General features: G+C 41.9%; 1 protein-coding gene across 1 annotated transcript in view; it reads left to right on the top strand.

Annotated features, from left to right (window-relative positions):
- LOC140408305 (SWI/SNF-related matrix-associated actin-dependent regulator of chromatin subfamily A containing DEAD/H box 1-like) overlaps positions 1-18,572 on the top strand; it is a 152,348-nt gene that overhangs the window by 44,196 nt on the left and 89,580 nt on the right. The window contains exons 6-8 of the mRNA XM_072495322.1: positions 7,544-7,633; positions 12,381-12,459; positions 15,020-15,432. Of these exons, the coding sequence (XP_072351423.1) occupies positions 7,544-7,633; positions 12,381-12,459; positions 15,020-15,432 (582 nt within the window). The remainder of the gene's footprint in view (positions 1-7,543; positions 7,634-12,380; positions 12,460-15,019; positions 15,433-18,572) is intronic.

The raw sequence follows: 18,572 nt of genomic DNA, 5'->3' as shown, positions 1-18,572 counted from the left end.
TGGCCTCCTGCACTGTATGTTCTATGTAAAAGAAAATACATAATAGGGCAACACCAGGATCCTGTTATTAATCAAGAACCTACCTATCTCTGTCTTAAAGACACTCCGAGTGACTTTGCCTCCACCGCCTTCTGCGGCAATGTGTTCCCAGATTCACGACCCTCTGGCTGAAGAAATTCCGTCTCATCTCCGCTTTAAAGGATCACTCCTTCAATCTGAGGCTGCACCTAGAGTTCTAGATTCTCCAACTAGTGGAAGGATCTTCTCCACGTCCACTCTATCTAGGTGTCTCGGTATTCTGTAAGTTTCAATAAGATCTCCCCCCTCCCCCCGTCATCCTTCTAAACTCCCATAACAGAGTCCTCAAAGCCCTTCATTCCGGGAATCATTCTTGTGACCTTCTTCTGGATCGTCTTCAAGGCCAGCACATCTTTCTTTCAATACAGGGTCCAAAACTGCTCACCAATATTCCATATTGGGTCTGACAAGAACCGTATACAGCCTCGCCAGGACATCCCTGCTCTTACCTTCTAGCCCTCTCGAAATGAATGATTGCATTTGCCTTCCTAACTGCCAACTGAACCTGCCATGTTAACCTTAAGAGAGCCCTGAACTACGACTCCTAAGCCCCTTTGTGCTTCAGATTTCCAAAGCCTTTTCCCAGCCCATTGTTCTTACCAAAGTCTTTTTCACATTGTATTCCATCTGCCACTTCTTTGCCCACTCTCCCAGTCTGTTCATCTGCAGCCCCCCTGCTTCCTCAACATTATCTGTCCCGCTACATAACTTTGGATCATCTGCAAACTTAGCAACAATTCCCTCAGGTCCTTCAAGTTTCTTGATTGGTGGAACAGGCTCAACGGACAAAGTGGTTTCCTGTTCCTAAAAGGCTCACTTTTAATAGCTTAATTCTTTGCAAATTGAGTTCATGGTGTTCTTTTCTTTGAAGACAGTGGTAGATGCAATGCTTTGAACTGGTGGCAAACTATTCCTGGTTACACTCGCTGTTTTGGCTAAATTGGCAGGGAAGTTCAGATTAGTAGAAGTTTGAGATTCTGAAACCGTCTCTACTTCTCGATTGTGACATTGACTTGTGATCTCGATTTTAAAAGTGTGCTGTTGACATTGCTTTGGGATTGATGATGATTCTAACCAGAATCTGACAAATGTGTTTGCACCTGAAGCATGACCCTATTTGTTCCAGATAATGTTTGATGTTATAACAAAAAGATTGCTTGCTCTATTGGATCTGAAAGATGTAAAGCAGCTGGATTATATTGTACAATTACTTAAGTTCCTGAGAAATAAGCACATGTATTAGCTATTTAAGCAAAAAAACCATAGACATTTAAATTGTGATCCTAGTTTTGAAAGACTTGATGCTAGAGGCCCAAAATACATCTTTTTTTTTCGTACTCCGCCTTTTGTTCCAATTTCATACATTAGCTGCCAGAAAGGATATCGGGGAAATTGAAATGTTGACCATGTAAAAATATCCCTATTTCCGTAGTCATATGATTCTTTTCCCATTCATTTCTAGTGCTATTCTGCCAAAATTCCGGATGTCTGCTCCAACAGGAAAAGGGTTAATTTTTCTGTTTATTTTTGTGTGTATTCACTTGCAGTTTCCATTATTCAAATTGTATAAATTTGCTTGTTATTTTTGGGGATAATGTGTTCAAAATCACATTGTGTCTCAAAAAAGGGACATACTCTTACAAGCTCTGTGGAAGCAGGTGGTCTTTTTTCTTCAATTTTAAAATTGCTATGAATACTTTCAGGTTCCTTAACAATTGAAACCCGACCGAGCAAAACGTAATTAAAGAAAAAATGTATTTTATTACCAACATGTATCAAAACAGGTTACAGCACAAATACCCCGGGAAACATGCTTCCCAGCAATGAACTATACAGTCTATACAAATCCCCCCCCCCTGCGACAAACAGCTCCTCCACCTTTTCTCAAACGCCTCTGCAGAGCCCCATAACTCATATTTTATCTTCCGCCACTCCAGTAAAATTTGCTGCTGTGCAATCGAAAGGAGAAGGCCACGACATCGGCCAATCCACCTAATCTGCACATCGTTGGACTGTGGGAGGAAACGGGAGCACCCGGAGAAAACCCACGCACACACTGGGAGAATGTGCACACTCTGCACAGACAGTCACCCAAGACGGGAATCAAACCTAGCACTCTGGGGCTGTGAAGCAACTGTGCTACCGTGCTGCCCACAATCCTCGAAATACCTTTATAGACATGTGAAAAGAAGGAATACACCCTTCCTCCTGGGTTCTGAAAGTGCCATGGGTCCACCATACCCAACCTCTCCATAAACTCCCCATCCCAGCTCCCTTGCCATTCGTACTCTACTTATCAACTCTCTGCTTTAGGGCACCGTTAAAATCTCCCATGATCAACTGGTGCACGGCCAAATCCGAGATCACTGCCACCATCCCCTCATAAAGCCCACATCATCCCAATTTGGGGAATACACATTTACCAACACTATTGGTGCCACTTCCAATACCCCACTCACAATCACATATCTTCCATCCGGATCCCTCCCCTCCTTCGCATCCCAAATCCCTTTTTTTTGCTCATTAGAATTGCTACTCCCCTCGATTTCGAATCTAACCCCGAGTGGAAAATCTGCTCAACCAACCCCTTCCTTCACCTAACCTGGTCCTTCACACGATCGTGCGTCTCCTACAGAAAGGCCGCCCTCTCTTTCAAGCTTCTGAGGTGCGTGAACACCCGCGACCTTTTAACTGGCACATTTGGTGCCCGGACATTCCACGTTCCCAGTCTTACTGGAGGCTTGCGCCTCCAATCCCCTCTACCGTCCGTCATCTTCCCGCCCCCTTAATTCCACCCTATACCTAGCCCATCCCAGATGGCCCCCTTCTCCGTTCCTGACTGTGCCATCTCTCACCCCCTGCCACGTCTAACAATCTCCCATCCCTCTCGGCCTTCTCCCCATCCACCTCACTTCCGTTCACCAGCATGTGCATTCTATGATCACCTTGTGTGACAGTCCCTGCCCAAAGGCACCTCCCAATGAGCTCCCCTCCCCCCCACTCCTCAGCTGAAGGATGTAGGCTCCCTGCTGACCTTGCCCTCCCCCATCCAAACAAAGACTTCTGAATCCCAGGCCGCCTCCCCCAAAAGCAAACAAACAAATGCTAAACTCAAACAGTCCTATAAAACAGAAGGGGGAGATGAGAACACCTATCCCCACTTTTCAGCCCTTATCAATACCATCAACTGTAAGCAAACCCAAAAAAGGACCACAATCCCTACCCCACTTCGAACATGTTCTCAACCATTACAAAGTGCCAGCACTCCGGTTCCCAAGCATTCAGTTCTCCCCCAGTTTATGCTCCTTAATGAAGTCTTCGGCCGCTTCTGGGGTCTCAATAGTACTTCTGGCCTGCGAATGTCACCCATAATTTCGCCGGGTACAGCAACCCAAACCTGATCTGCTGCTGGTACAGCACTGCCTTGGCCTAGTTGAACCCTGCCCTCTGCTTCGATGTCCTGATTAATTTGGACCATGTTCCCTATCCACTAGCAGGTACGCTTCTCCTTGGCCCAATGCAAATTCTTCTCTTTCTCCACAAATTTGTGGAGTCTCCTGATCACTGCTCGCGGCGGCTCCACAGGCGTCTGCCTCAGAGACCTGTGCGCTTGGTCCACTTCAGGGGCCTTATTTTGCGCCACCAGCCCTGCCAGCATCTTTGAGACTTGCCTCGTGGCACTCCTTCAGACAGGCCCATTTCTCGCAGGTTCTGCCATCTCGAGGTACTCCACCTTTTGTCCTCGACGTTTTACACTGGTCCCCTTGGAGCCCCGCCTCCAGAACCACCACATGATCGCTGTGGTCCGAGATGACTGTAAATTCTATGATAAAATTACTCCTTCTATCTCCCGAATCTGAGACCTGTGCACTTCCAAACCCTTCTCAACCCGTTCCCACGAACTCTTCAAGCTCCTTTGAGCGATCCTCCTGCATTTCCTTCCTCTGCTGGCGGAATTCCCCCATAATAAAAGCTATCAGCTGCTCCATCTGGGGCCTTTCACCTTGCACGAGCCCTTCCACCGCAGCCATCCTCTCACTGGCTGCTGCAGCACAGGTTTCCTCCAACTCTTTGGCTAGGCCTCGCACCGTCTTCTGCTGGATTTGGTAACCAGTGGACATGCCACTCCCGGTGGAAACTACTCCTCCAACCTCCACCTATGCCTTTTCATCAAAATTCCACCCGGTATCGGGTAAAAAGAGCTCTTTCCTGTGCCTTCAAGCAAGAGCTGCCCTGTGTTCGACCACTCACCCCATGGCCGCCACCGGAATTTATTCCGAGCAACACTTCATAATGCCAAACCTATACCCTGGTCCCATACAAGGGCTCTAGTTTATTTCATTCTGTTTTGGAAATTGGGCCAGAAAAGATTAAGTGACAGATAATAAGTTTAGTTACGAATAAAGGTAAAATCAAGCTTGTGAAAATTGGATCCATTTAGTCCATATTCGGGGTGTGTCTGGTAATATTGTGTTGTCTGAGGTTTTGGACGTTGTAGGATTGTCTCTGCAGCTGTTGTGGCTTCCACTGTTGACTTGCTGAGGTGGCTTTAAGAAGCAAGCTGAGTAAGTGAAATCGGGTTTACTTGGCAGCAGCTGCCCCAAGCTGGCGGTTGCAGTCCTGGACCTTGGAGTATGCCAGTTTGGAACACCTCGTCATGGACAGCAATTTGCACTGGTGTTTGTGCTCTGCCTGAGCCTCCTCCAATCTTTCCAATTAAGAGAATAACTCGCTGTTGCTTTCTCTCTCATGCTGATCTAACTTCCTTTAAACTCACCTATTCTATTCACCTCAATCACTCCATTTGGTAGCATGTGCCACATTCACACCACTCTGGGTAATGAAGTTTCTTCTGGGTAATGAAGTTTCTTCTGGGTAATGAAGTTTCTTCTGGGTAATGAAGTTTCTTCTGGGTAATGAAGTTTCTTCTGGGTAATGAAGTTTCTTCTGGGTAATGAAGTTTCTTCTGGGTAATGAAGTTTCTTCTGGGTAATGAAGTTTCTTCTGGGTAATGAAGTTTCTTCTGGGTAATGAAGTTTCTTCTGGGTAATGAAGTTTCTTCTGGGTAATGAAGTTTCTTCTGGGTAATGAAGTTTCTTCTGGGTAATGAAGTTTCTTCTGGGTAATGAAGTTTCTTCTGGGTAATGAAGTTTCTTCTGGGTAATGAAGTTTCTTCTGAATTATTATTTCTTCAGATTATTGGCTTCTTTTCCTTGTCTTCACAAGTGGAATCACGCATCATTTATAATTATAAAGACTTTATTAGGTCAACCTTCTCCAGTCAAAGAGAGATGAGACCCAGCCTGTTTATCCCTCCTGTTTTGTATAATCTCACTTTTCTGTTATCACCCTTGTAAATATTTTTTGCATTCTTTCCAGTGGCTCTACATCCTTTTTATAATTGTGAAAGACGCAATTGTGAGCAGATGTGATCTAACCATGGTTTGATTCAAGTTTTTGCATAACGTCTGTACTATCAATTCTAACCTGTTAGAAATAAACTCTAGTGCTTGGTTTTCTCTATTTAATGGCCTTGTTAAACCTGGGTTCTTACTTTTTGGTGATTTGTATATTTGTACTCCGATCCAGTAGGGATTCCATTGTTTTTCCTACCATCAACGTTAAGCTGACAGGTCTTTGGTTCTCTAGGCACGTTCTATCTCTTTTCTTAAATGTAAGTATTGCATTGGATGTACGCCATTGCTCTGGCACTGCACCTTTTTCTAACTAAATATATGTACTAGTGCTTTTGCTATTTCTCCCATTTAAAAAGCTTCGATGTAATCTATCCAGACCGCAGGTATTATCCATGTTTACGTTTTATTTTGGATATAGAGAGCAGAAATAAAGCGGTTCATTCTAGGGTTGGCAGGCTATGAATGGTGGGATAGCACAAAGATCTGTGCTTGGCTCCAGCTATTCACCATCTCTATCAATGATTTGGATGTGGGGGACCAAATGTAATACTTCCAAGTTTACTGACCAAACAAAACTAGGTGTGAGTGAGAGATGTGAGGAGGATGATCGGAGGCTTCAAGGGATTCAGATGGGCTAAGTGAGTGGACAAGAACATGGCAGAGGAATATAATATGGAAAAATGTGAAGTTATCCACTTTGGTAGGAAAAACCAAAATGAGAGGAAGACCATTTAGGACTGAGTTGAAGAGGAATTTGTATTGCCCTTTTGAGGGTGGTGAATCTTTGGAATTCTTTACCCCAGAGGACTGTGGAGGCTTAGTCACAGTGTATGTTCAAGACCGAGATTGATGAATTTCCAAGTTGTTAAGGATCTCATTTTTTTTTTTTTTTTTTTTTTTTTTTTTTTTTTTTTTGTTGCCATGTCCTTCTGAACTGTCTCCCTGGTTTACCTGTATACAAAAACAAAATAATATTTCTACCATTTTGCTATCACGCCGTATGAATTTATCCTGTCCCATCTCTCTGATCCTATTTCCATCCTGACATTCCTTTTTCTTTATGTGCCCATAGAAGGCTTTCTATTTTCTTTTGTTCTTTGATCAATTTATATTTTCCATTCTCCTAATCGCTTTCTATTCCCCTGTTTAATGATCTCCCTGCTGTCCATATCCCATGTACTTGGTGTATCTTTCTTTCCCTGCCACCGGTTTTTCTTATTCATCCATAAATGTCTCATTGGTATTGAGTTTGTTCTTGTTTGTATAAATGGAATATATTTTTCCTGTTCTCTGTTTCACACTTCTCACTGTTTGGTCAATATTGTCCAGTTTATTTTCTGTGATCTCAGCCTCTCAAACACGTCAGCCTCTCAAAATCAGCTTTTCTACCTTCTGCTACTCTGCTCTTCACCATACTTGTGTCATAATTACCGTAACAGCATAAAGCATATTTGTATTATGCTTTACGATTGCCTAGAGGTTCCCTTACTTTTACTTCATTGAGGGCTTTGGTTCATTCTGCATTATTGAACTAAGGGTAAATCCTTCCATCTTGAAGCTTCTTAAGTACTGGGTTTGGAAGAAGTCCTATATACATTGTAGGACTACATTCTATTACCTCTTCTTCAGGCCATTTAATTTGGGGGTAATTGAAATCTCTCTTCTCTCTCTCTCTCTCTCTCCCCCCCCCCCCTCCCCCCACATGATTATTGCTCCATATTTATGTGAAGAGATTGAAATGATACTTTTTTTTTAAAAAAAGGTTTAAGCTTGTCACATAACTAGAACCTTTTCTGTTTTAAATTGTGAAGAGTTTAATCAGTGTTTTTTTTGTTGCAAGGTTTGCTGTTCCATTGTGTGTCAGTGCCAGTTTGAATGGATTTCTTAATTGGATGAAGAAATTTAGTTTCCTGTATATACCTGAACCTTAAAGTCTGCACTTATAAGGTTTTCAGATGCCAACAAAACACCATTGATGTAATAAATTTGTTCAGTTTTGTTACTTATTTGTGATTGCATATTTTATCATCTCTTGTCATTTTGTTTAGCTTGAGTCACAAGATTTAGTCGAAGATTTTGAGAAGAAAGAGTCTATCCTGAGAAAACTTCACAATAGGTTTTCAAATTTAGATAAAGAGGTAAGTTAGTTTAAGTTATTTAAAAGACCCGCACACTATTTTGACAGAAAATACTGGACAACCTCAGCAAGTCTGACAGCATCTGTGGAGAGAGAAGGGAGCTAACTTTTCGAGTGGGTGACTATTTGTCAAAGCTGGAGAGAATGCGTTGGATTTGTACTGTGTGAGGGAGTGTGGGGCTGGAAAGAGGGCCAGCGATAGATGGAGATTATCAAAGATGTTATGGACTGACCTCATTAACCTCTATGCTTCACCTGATGCCGGTGTTTGTATAGTTACATTGTGTACCTGTGCCCTATTATGTATTTTCTTTTCTTTTAATGTACTTAATGATTTGTTGAGCTGCTTACCGAAAAGTACTTTTCACTGTACCTCGGTACACCCGACAATAAACAAAGCCAATAAACAAAATCCAATCCAATTGAGATGTTATGGACAGAAAGACAAAGGGAATATAAGAACGGTGCTGATAGTGGCTCGTAAAGAAATTAGAATATTAATGGCAGAACAAAGGTAAACAGTGTGTCAAAGGACAACTCGGAACAGGGAATAGATGGCCAGGTGGGGTGGAGGGCGGACAATGGTGAGGGAGAAACTGATCGACGGAAGAAATTAAAATAAATTGAGAGAAATGAAAGGGGTTAAGTAAGAGGAGAGAGTCCATAGTCTGAAGTTGTTGAACTCCATGTTAAGCCCGGAAGACTGTAACGCGCCTAACCGGAAGATTGAGATGCTGTTCCTCCAGTTTGCGCTGGGATTCACTGGAACATTGCAGCAGGACGGTAAGTTAAACTGGCAAGCGTTTGGAAGGTCTGGATCCTGCTTGCAGACGGAGCAAAGCAGTCACCCTCCAATGTAGAGTCGACCGCATTGGGAGCAGCAATGGATTACAAACACACCCACTCCCACAGCTACCTCGACTCCAGCTCTTCACACCCCACGTCCTTTAAGAACTCCATCGTTTTCGTGCATTTCCTTCGCATCCATCGCATCTGTTCCATTCATGCCGCTTTCTAAAACTGTGCTGCTGATGTGCCTTCATTCATCCTTAATCACAGTTTCCCACTGGCCAACGTTTTTTTTTTTAAAATGTGTCTGACCCATCGACCGCACCTCAGCTCTCACTCCTCCCCCTCCCTCTCAGAACCAGGATAGGGCTCCCTTGTCCTCACTTTTCACCCCACGAGCCTCCGCATTCAAAGTATCATCCTCCGCCAGTTCCACCAACTCCAGCACAATGCCACCACCAAACATTTCTTCCACTCGGTCCCCCTGTCAGTATTTCTCAGGGACTGTTCCCTACAGGATACCCTGGACCACTCCTCCATAACCCCTAACTCCTCACCCTCTTCCCACGGAATCTTTCCATACAATTGCAGAAGGTGCAGCACCTGCCCCTTTACCTCCTCCCTGCTCACCATCCCAGGCCCTAAACACACTTTTTTTAAGTGAGGCAGCATTTCACGTGCATTTCCTTCAATCTGGTCTGTTGCATTTTCTGCTCCCAATGCATGCTATTCTACGCTGGCAAGACTAAACGCAGACTGGGTGAGTGCTTTGCAGAACCCCTTTGATCCGCCTGCAAACAGGCCCTGGACCTTCCTGCCGCTTGCCATTTCAACTCACTGTCCAGCTCTCATGTCCATCCTTGACCTGCTGCAATGTTCCAGTGAAGCCCAGCACAAACGGGAGGAACAACACCACCTCTTCCGATTAGACGTTCAGACTGTGAACTCTCTCCTCCACCTTCAGCCCATTTTTATCAATTTATTTTCACTTCTTTCATCGATCTGTTTTCCCACCCCACTGCACATCCCTGGGCCATCTGTTTCCTGTTCCTTTGTACTCTGACTTACTGTTTGCCTTCGCTCTCTCTCTTCCCCCCCCCACCCACACACAACTGTATAAATTTGACATTATTGTCAGTTCTCTCCAGCTTTGACAAAGTCATTCAGACTCGAAACGTTAGCTCCCTTCTCTCTCCACAGATGCTGTCAGACCTGCTGAGATTGAACAGTATTTTCTGTTTTGTTTCCGATTCCAGCATCCGCAGTAATTTGCTTTTATATTTTGCTATTGCAAACCAAGCAAATTAGCTTGCAGCCTTTTTTTAAACTCTAGGCTGATGGGATGTATATTTAATGTTGGGTAGCTATAAGTGATCTTTCTGATATGCTTTGTGCAGTTTTATGCCGTAGATGGAAGCTATTGTTCAAAGCGTTTCTGTATTAATAAGGATATGCATGGACAAAATTGCAGAGATACAAAGAACATACGACCTAGGAGCAGCGGCACGGTAGCACAGTGGTTAGCACCGTTGCTTCACAGCTCCAGGGTCCCAGGTTCGATTCCCGCTTGGGTCACTGTCTGTGCAGAGTCTGCACGTTCTCCCCGTGTCTGCGTGGGTTTGCTCCCACAGTCTAAAGATGTGCAGGTTAGGTAGATTGGTCGTGCTAAATTGCCCATAGTGTCCACAAAAAGGTTAGGTTGGGTTACGGGGATAGAACATAGAACAATACAGCGCAGTACAGGCCCTTCGGCCCACGATGTTGCACCGAAACAAAAGCCATCTAATCTACATTATGCCATTATCATCCATATGTTTATCCAATAAACTTTTAAATGCCCTCAATGTTGGCGAGTTCACTACTGTAGCAGGTAGGGCATTCCACGGCCTCACTACTCTTTGCGTAAAGAACCTACCTCTGACCTCTGTCCTATATCTATTACCCCTCAGTTTAAAGTTATGTCCCCTCGTGCCAGCCATATCCATCCGCGGGAGAAGGCTCTCACTGTCCACCCTATCCAACCCCCTGATCATTTTGTATGCCTCTATTAAGTCTCCTCTTAACCTTCTTCTCTCCAACGAAAACAACCTCAAGTCCATCAGCCTTTCCTCATAAGATTTTCCCTCCATACCAGGCAACATCCTGGTAAATCTCCTCTGCACCCGCTCCAAAGCCTCCACGTCCTTCCTATAATGCGATAGGGTGGAGGTATGGGTTTGGGTAGGGTGCTCTTTCCAAGCGCCAGTGCAGACTTGATGTGTCGAGTGGCCTCCTTCTGCACTGTAAATTCTATGATTTCTAGGTCATCTGACCCCTCGAGCCTTCTCTGTCATTCAATAAAATCATGGCTGATCGTTTTGTGCACTCTGCTCCACTTGCCTGCCTGCTCACCGTAACCCTTAATTCTTTTACTGTTCAAAGATCTGTCTATCTTTGCCTTAAAAATATTCAAGAGGTAGCCTCAGCTGCTTCACTGGGCAGGCAATTCTACAGATTCACAACTCTTGGTGAAGAAGTTCCTCCTCAACTCCGTCCTAAATCTATTTCCTCTTATTTTGAAGCTAGTTCTGGTTTCACCCGTCAGTTAAAACAACCTCCCTGCTTCTATCCTATCAATTCACTTCATAATTTTATGTTTTTAAAAGATCACCCCCATCCCCCTCATTCTTCTAAATTCCAAAGAGTATAATCTCAGTCTCTCCTCATAAACCAATCCTTTCAACTCTGGAATCAAGCTAATTACTCTCTTCTATACCCCCTCCAATGCCTGTAAATCCTTTCTCAAGTAAGCAGACCAAATGTGCACAGTACTCCAGGTGTGACCTCACCAGCATCCTATACAGCTGCAACATAACTGCCCTGTTTTTAAACGCTATCCTTCTAGAAATGAAGGAGAAAATTCCGTTTGCCGCCTTAATTACCTGCTGCACTTCATGCACAAAGACACCCAAGTCCCTCTGCACAGCAACATGCTGCAATTTCTTACCATTTAAATAAGAGTCCATTTTGCTGTTATTCCTACCAAAATGGATGACCTCACATTTAACATTGTTCTCCATTTGCCAGACCATTGCCCACTCACTTAAACTATCTAGTCCTCTGCACACTTTGCTCTACCACTCATCTAAGTGTCATCTGTGAACTTTGACACATGGTCCCCAACTCTAAATGATCTCTAAATTGTAAACTATTGCGGTCCCAACACTGATCCCGGAGGCACACCATTAGCCACTGATTGTCAACCAGATATATGCCCATTTATCCCCACCCTTCTTTATTTCCTTAGATATCTGTGGCTATCTATCGCTTTTCCTACAGTCCTTCCTTTTCACTGGTGTATATTTTTGCTGAGCTCTGTGAAAAATCGTTTTGAAAGTTATCCACTAGTTCTCAATTGTCCCATCATAAAGTCTTTGCTCCCAGTCTACCTTGGCCTACTCTTCCCTCATCCCATTGTAGTCTCCTTTGCTTAAGCACAAGACACTTGTTTTGGATTTTACCTTCTCACCCTCCATCTGTATTTGAAATTCAACCTGGAGCTGTGATCGCTCCTTCAGATTGCTTTGACAAAAAGTTATCCAGATTCAACATTCGCTCCCTTCTCTTTCCACCGATTGTTGTCAGACCTGCTGTGTTTGTCCAGTGTTTTCTGTTTTTGTTTCAGATTCCAGCATCTGCAGTAATTTGCTTTTTTCTTTGTATTTTAAGGCAGTTTTGTTAATCCTGAGTGTCAAATTTTTTTTTTTTTGCTTTCCTCTATGGGATTGTACCTTGTTAACACAAGGATTATTGTATTGTGATAATGACTAAATCACCTTTCTAAAACGTGGTGACGGTACAGGATCCCTGTAGGAATTGAGCACTGCAATCCACTCAGCTGTGGAAGCATAATGAGTGTAGTACCAGATTAAAAGTGGCTCATTAGTATGTTTCAGTTGCAAATCATATTCTGTTCTTAGGAACTAAGGGAAGTCCTGGAAGAACATGACTGGTGCTATTGGGAGGCCTTGGAAACCTTGCAGACATTCACCAATCAAGGTACAGGTTACCCGTATGATTTGTCCTTTACAGCATATCTTTTTATTAAAAAACAAGCCGGAAAAGTTTTTAATGAAGTGGTGAGGGGAATATTGAGTAACATTTTTATAATCAAAACTTGGAAATTTTTGTTTACATTTTCACTGCATGCAGTAAAATCACAGCTTTTGAATGGAGACAATTTGCTGCATGTGTCCCAATGTGGGGTTTATTTCCTCCAGGAAATCCTTATAAAGAAAACTAGCATCACTCGCATAATGTTGCATCAACATGTTCGAGTTTTGATTGTGTATTTTGAAAAACATTTTTAGATTTTAATGTAAACTATTTTATAGGTTTACAGTGATGTGTTTATTGGTGCTGCACCTAATGAATTATAATGGGACATTTCATGGACCAACGTACAACTTGTATGGTAAACAGCAGTGCTGGATAAATGTAGGTCATAGATCATAGAATTTACAGTGCAGAAGGAGGCCATTTGGTCCGTCGATTCTGCACCGGCTCTTGGAAAGAGCACCCTACCCAAGGTCAACACCTCCACCCAAATCTAAGGGCAATTTTGGACACTGAGGGCAATTTATCATGGCCAATCCACCTAACCTGCACATCTTTGGACTGTGGGAGGAAACCGGAGCACCCGGAGGAAACCCACGCAGACACTGGGAGGATGTGCAGACTCCGCACAGACAGTGACCCAAGCCGGAATCGAACCTGGGACCCTGGAGCTGTGAAGCAATTGTGCTATCCACAATGCTACCGTGCTGCCCCTTAGGTCATTAGGACTCATCAGCTTACAGACCATCCTAGACTAACCTTCATATTCAAACATTTGATTTTGAATTAGCATTTTCTAAAGACCTCTTTTTGGAAAACAGAGTGGTAAGTGACCCACCAGATGCATCAATAAGATTTTAGTCATGGAAATTAGGGAGAATTAGGATTATGAGAGAAAGCCAGTAATTTCTACAATGGGTGTCTGTGTGCTATTCTGATGACTAAATTTGCCCAATTACAGTTAGACTGTAGCTATGTGGCTGTTTTCTTATGTCTGTAGTGGATTTGGGTAAACCCCAATGCTAAGTGCCATGAAAATTTGGAAATCTTTGGAAAATTAAGCCATCCATACTAAAGCCAAACACGTAAACCCTCTCCAGGAGTCCGTGTGGATTGTGTTACCTATTCTTTCCTAATACATGAACAACTGCCAGTCAGTGGAGTTCTGCATGTGAATGTAAGCATACATATTGCAATGTTCTCTCTCAATAGGAAGTTTTAGCAACAGTAAGATGCTCCCCACTGTATAGTTTCAATCTTGAGCTGTACTTTGAATGCTGCAATTACCAGTCTGAAATCTGTTACACAGTACAACTGCATCCTTAATGTTTCAAAACTCTTGCGTACTTTTAAATTATATGGCCAACATATTTCTGAAAATCTCATTGTTCCTAAATATATAATACATGCAGTTCCATCTCTCCAGCAAATGCTTTTGAGCTTTAACCTGACTACTGTTTACCTGTTGAAACAGCACCTGTCAGTGGAATTAAGAATGCTTGTAATTAGAAACCACATTGAAGAGACAAATATTTGAGAAATTAAAGGTGCCTTTTGCATCCTAACTCCTTGCAAAAAAAATGTTTTTTAAGTAATTCATATTTTGAAATTAACATTACTAAATTGATTTGATTTAATTTTGGTTAATATTTTAATGAGGGACTGTTGCACTATTTAGAGAATAGGATGGGTTAGCTGTGCTCTGCAAAAGATCCACGAGCATGGAAATTCCAGCTTGTATCCAAATTTTTATTAAAACGTGGGGATTTATGTTAATTTTCTCCTGCATTCTAATCTGTCTTTTTTTAAAGGAAGCTGTGGATTCTTGGAGCTGTTCAATATAATGTAATTTGCTGTTTCACTTTCTAAATTGGAAGTAATGGTAAATTATGAAAAACTTATTTACAAGGCCATCCTTTTGCACTAAGTTTACGTTTTTTAGTTATTTAATAAATTTAAAGTACCCAATTATTTTTTCCAATTTAGCATGGCCAATTCACCTACTCTGCACATCTTTGGTTGTGGGGGTGAGACCCAGGCAGACAGGAGAAGAATGTGCAAGCTCCACATAACAATGACTGGTGCCAGGATCGAACCCGGGTCCTCGGGTGCTGTGAGGCAGTGGTGCTAACTGCTGCGCCACCGTGCTGCCCAAGTTTAAGTTTTTCAAAAAGATTTTTTAGGCGCAAAGAATAGTAAACTATTCTTTTTATAATGGCTTTCATAGGAAAAATATAAATTTTAATGTTAATATCCACAATTTTTCCTTTCGCCTTGAGTTCAACCTTTGAGCGTCCAACTCTTGGTCCTTTAATTTTGATGTTGAAATTTTGTGTCTCCTGGTTCTTGCTGCCCAACTGCTTTAACCTAATTCTAAGACCATATTATGCATAAAAGAGCTTTTGTTAAAACACGTTTGTAGATGTGTCTATTTACATTAAATTTAAAATTATTCTCCTTATTTGAATAGCTCCAACTTGAAATCTACTTGTTTTGTGTTTAGAAGATGAAGTGCCTTGTATACCCGAACCTAAAAGCATAAATGGAAAAGCTGCCACATCGTATTGTAAAGTACAGCCAAAAGAGATACCAGCAATGCAGTTGAAACGAACTGAAGCAATAAAAGATCAAAATGGTAAAAGCAAAAAACATGATAAAAGGCAAAAAGATGAGAGAATTGCTCAAAGGGAAAGTAGCGATTCCGAAGATGGAGAATCCATTCTTTCTGGTGGTGAGAGCTCACTTGATGAGGACTACAGTAGTGCAGATGAAGAGGTGGAAGATGAATGCAGGACTAAAATTGTCAGCTTCTTGCAGGATGCTACAGTGGATGAACTTACACTCATACCTCAGTGTTCTTTGAGAAAGTCTCAGAAGATTACAGAACTGCGGCCCTTTAACAATTGGGAAACACTGGTGAGACTGCATTTAAAAAAAAATATAACCCCAAAAGCATTACATAGCCAACATTTATTGCATGTAGGGAGCGTTTAATAGGTGGCCTTACTAGATTAAACACTAGGCTCATTCTGAACAAATAGCATTTGGCATAAGGATCATATGACCCGAATAATATATATGGGATGATTTTATTTTCAAATATCTAAGCTGATTGGCTGATAATTCTGTCACTCACTCTGGTATCATCGAAACTTCATTTCTGTGACTGTGTTCTAGGCAAAAGAAGTGGTATTTGGGTATGAGGTTGTTGCCAGCCAGTTCTTTACTGTTTCAGAAGAAAATCATGGAACATATATTATTGTTTCAAGTATTTGAAGATGAACCGAAAGCTCCCTGGCAGCAATGATTTCAAGATGCAGTCAAGGATTCTTTTTGCACCTCTCAGAATAAGGTTCTTAAGTTATTGAAACTTTTTAGTTTTGTTTGATTGACAAAAAACAACATTCTTGCAATTACAAGGTTGCAGTGTTTTCACTTGGTACGGTCAGATGCATAGAAGGCACCTTAACAAAAAATGGTTTTCAAGCAAGCAATGTCTGAAGTCTTAGCTTTCCGCTGACAACGTATCAGTGGTGAGTATCCACTTTACCTTAAAAAGTGACTGATATATCAGATTTGTTGTGGATTCATCTGACAACATAAAAGGAAAATGTATAGTGTGGTTATAATGTAAAACTAAAGAATCTAAAGCTTTGTGATATCCTGATTCTTGAGCATCATAATTTAATGCAACTGCACAGTCCTGTTGTTTATTTGTAAGGATATTAATTTATCTACCTGAAAGTATTTTGCTTAATGGTTAAAAGAAATCAGTAGTTTGAGTGCCATATTTCATAGCAAGACAAACACTTATTGCGTTTCTTTAGACTTTTCTACAGAAATATTGCGTTTCTGTAGACTTTTCTACAGAAATATTGGCTTAAACTCAGTATTTGCAGAAAACACCTTTGTGTGCTGCTTCGATTCAGATTTTATATTTCTTTCTGGCAGTTTTTATCCGATGAATGATGGTTCCAGGTTTTTCCAATACCCATAACCTAAAAAAGCCATTTGAAGATTTAAGAATTCTGCTTCATTTCAAAAAATGTACTGTCAGCAGCCTCGCCCAGCTTTTAGCGAGTAGGGTTGTTGCAGCATGCCTAATCTAACTTGACAGTAATATTGCTTTGGGCTTGGCAGCTGATGGACACTTGTGCAAATCCTTTCACGTTTTTCTTGGCAAAAGCGATAAACAAACAATCTCCAGATTTGTAATGATTCCATATTTGGAATTGACAGCGTATCATTTAAACTCCAAGCATTTTATACTACTTTTCTGTATTGTAATTATCAACAACTTTTGTTGCTAAATGAAGTTGAGAATTTTGGGAGATTTTTCCCTTATAAAAAATTAATATTAAATGTGGTTGCTCTCTTGAAAAACCTTTTATTTGAAATAAGGAAGCTATTTTTATTTGGAATAATAAGGAAGCTAATCTTTATAAGACTTTGTTGCCTCGTCTCATTGTAGAAATTTTCCTGAACACTTGTGAGAAACTAGGCTGAAGTCACGCACAACCTGACATTTGAACAGTAGGAGATGAGATAATCTAAATAGAATATAATCTAAATAGAATATATCATCTAAATTTGAGTAGATTATGGTTAGCTGATACCGATTTTGGATTTTAGAAGTCCTGGATCTTGCAGGTTTATCAATTTGTGCTTTATTTATAATGTGTGAACTGTGTGCAAAGATGTGCGGGTTAGGTGGATTGGCCATGCTAAATTGCCCTTCGTGTCGAAAAAGGTTAGGTAGAGTTACGGGGATAGGGTGGAGCTGTGGGCTTCAGTAGGGTGCTCTTTCCAAGGCCCGGTGCAGACTTGATGGGCCAAATGGCCTCCCTCGGTACTGTAAATTGTATGATTCTATGTATGATACTTTGGGCATTAATATTTTACATACTAGTTTGTGTGTCTGGTGTTTAGTTGAATAATTGTGTATTCGTAAATATTGTTGTAAACTAGATGGAATGCAGAACCTTCCAGCAATTAGTAGGGCTCTAATGAAATTTGGGTATGAAAATTGGATGAAACTATGACCCACGTAATTTGAGTCCTTTTATACTGATGAAGATTTGCAATGCTTTAAAGCACATCCACTAATCCACTATCTTGGTAATTGAAGCAGTGTTAAATGTATGAAATTATTGTTGCTTTGCTAGCTATTAAAATAAGAAACACCTGGGGTTGTTTTGAGAAGGAGGGGGGGGGTTGTGAGGAGAGGAAAGGTTCACGTGCTGTGAGCACTGGAGCAGTGCTGTTTTCACACACTCCAGCTCTGCTCATCTGTTAATCCTACATTTCATTGTGCTTTTTCTTGGGCTACCTGGCTTGTGCTATGTACACAAGTTCCTGATGTGTGTTTTTGCAGGGAAGAGCAGAGATAAAGGGTGCTAATCAATGGAAAATTGTTATTTTAGGTATTTTTGGTGGGGTGTTCCTCGACAGCCACGTTGTCGAGATTGCAGCTTGTATGCAATGACACTTAATAGAGTACTAAACGATATCCATGTGATTTCTCGCTGGCGAGTCGGGAAATTTCTTGCTGCATTTGACGTCAATCTTGCTAACATGATTGACATGGACGCAAACAAAGGCTAATAATTGCTTGCCATTTTTGGGAGTGATCTGGAACTCCCATCAGGAGCGGGCCGGGTGAATTGCAAACTGGTCCGCCTGGCATTTATCTCGATTTTGGCCTTTCCTGCTATTTACCAGGCGTGCTCCGATCTGCTCAACACGGTGGTTGAACCATGCCCAAAATGCAAAAATCCTAGTTTTGTTCCTGGCATTTGGTGTGGGCTAGGCTGGGGCCTAGCTTGTAGTGGCTTAGCCTTGGGGTTGCTTTGTGCATCTGCTGATGGCTGCCATCGAAGATGTTTCCTTGGCTGAGGATCTCTCACTGCGGTGCAGGTCGCTAGAGATCATTTTGAAGAACTGCAATGTACTTTTTTTAGAAGAGAGGTGGAGGCGCATATGAGAGGGTTCTTGCACTTGAAAGAGTACTTTCCCTGTTTAGGGGTCAACTTGGTGTTGTTGTGATCCCGCTGCAT

Source organism: Scyliorhinus torazame, chromosome 3 (genome assembly GCF_047496885.1).
Source record: "Scyliorhinus torazame isolate Kashiwa2021f chromosome 3, sScyTor2.1, whole genome shotgun sequence".
Lineage (NCBI taxonomy): Eukaryota > Metazoa > Chordata > Chondrichthyes > Carcharhiniformes > Scyliorhinidae > Scyliorhinus > Scyliorhinus torazame.
This window is presented reverse-complemented; position numbering and strand designations above follow the sequence as displayed.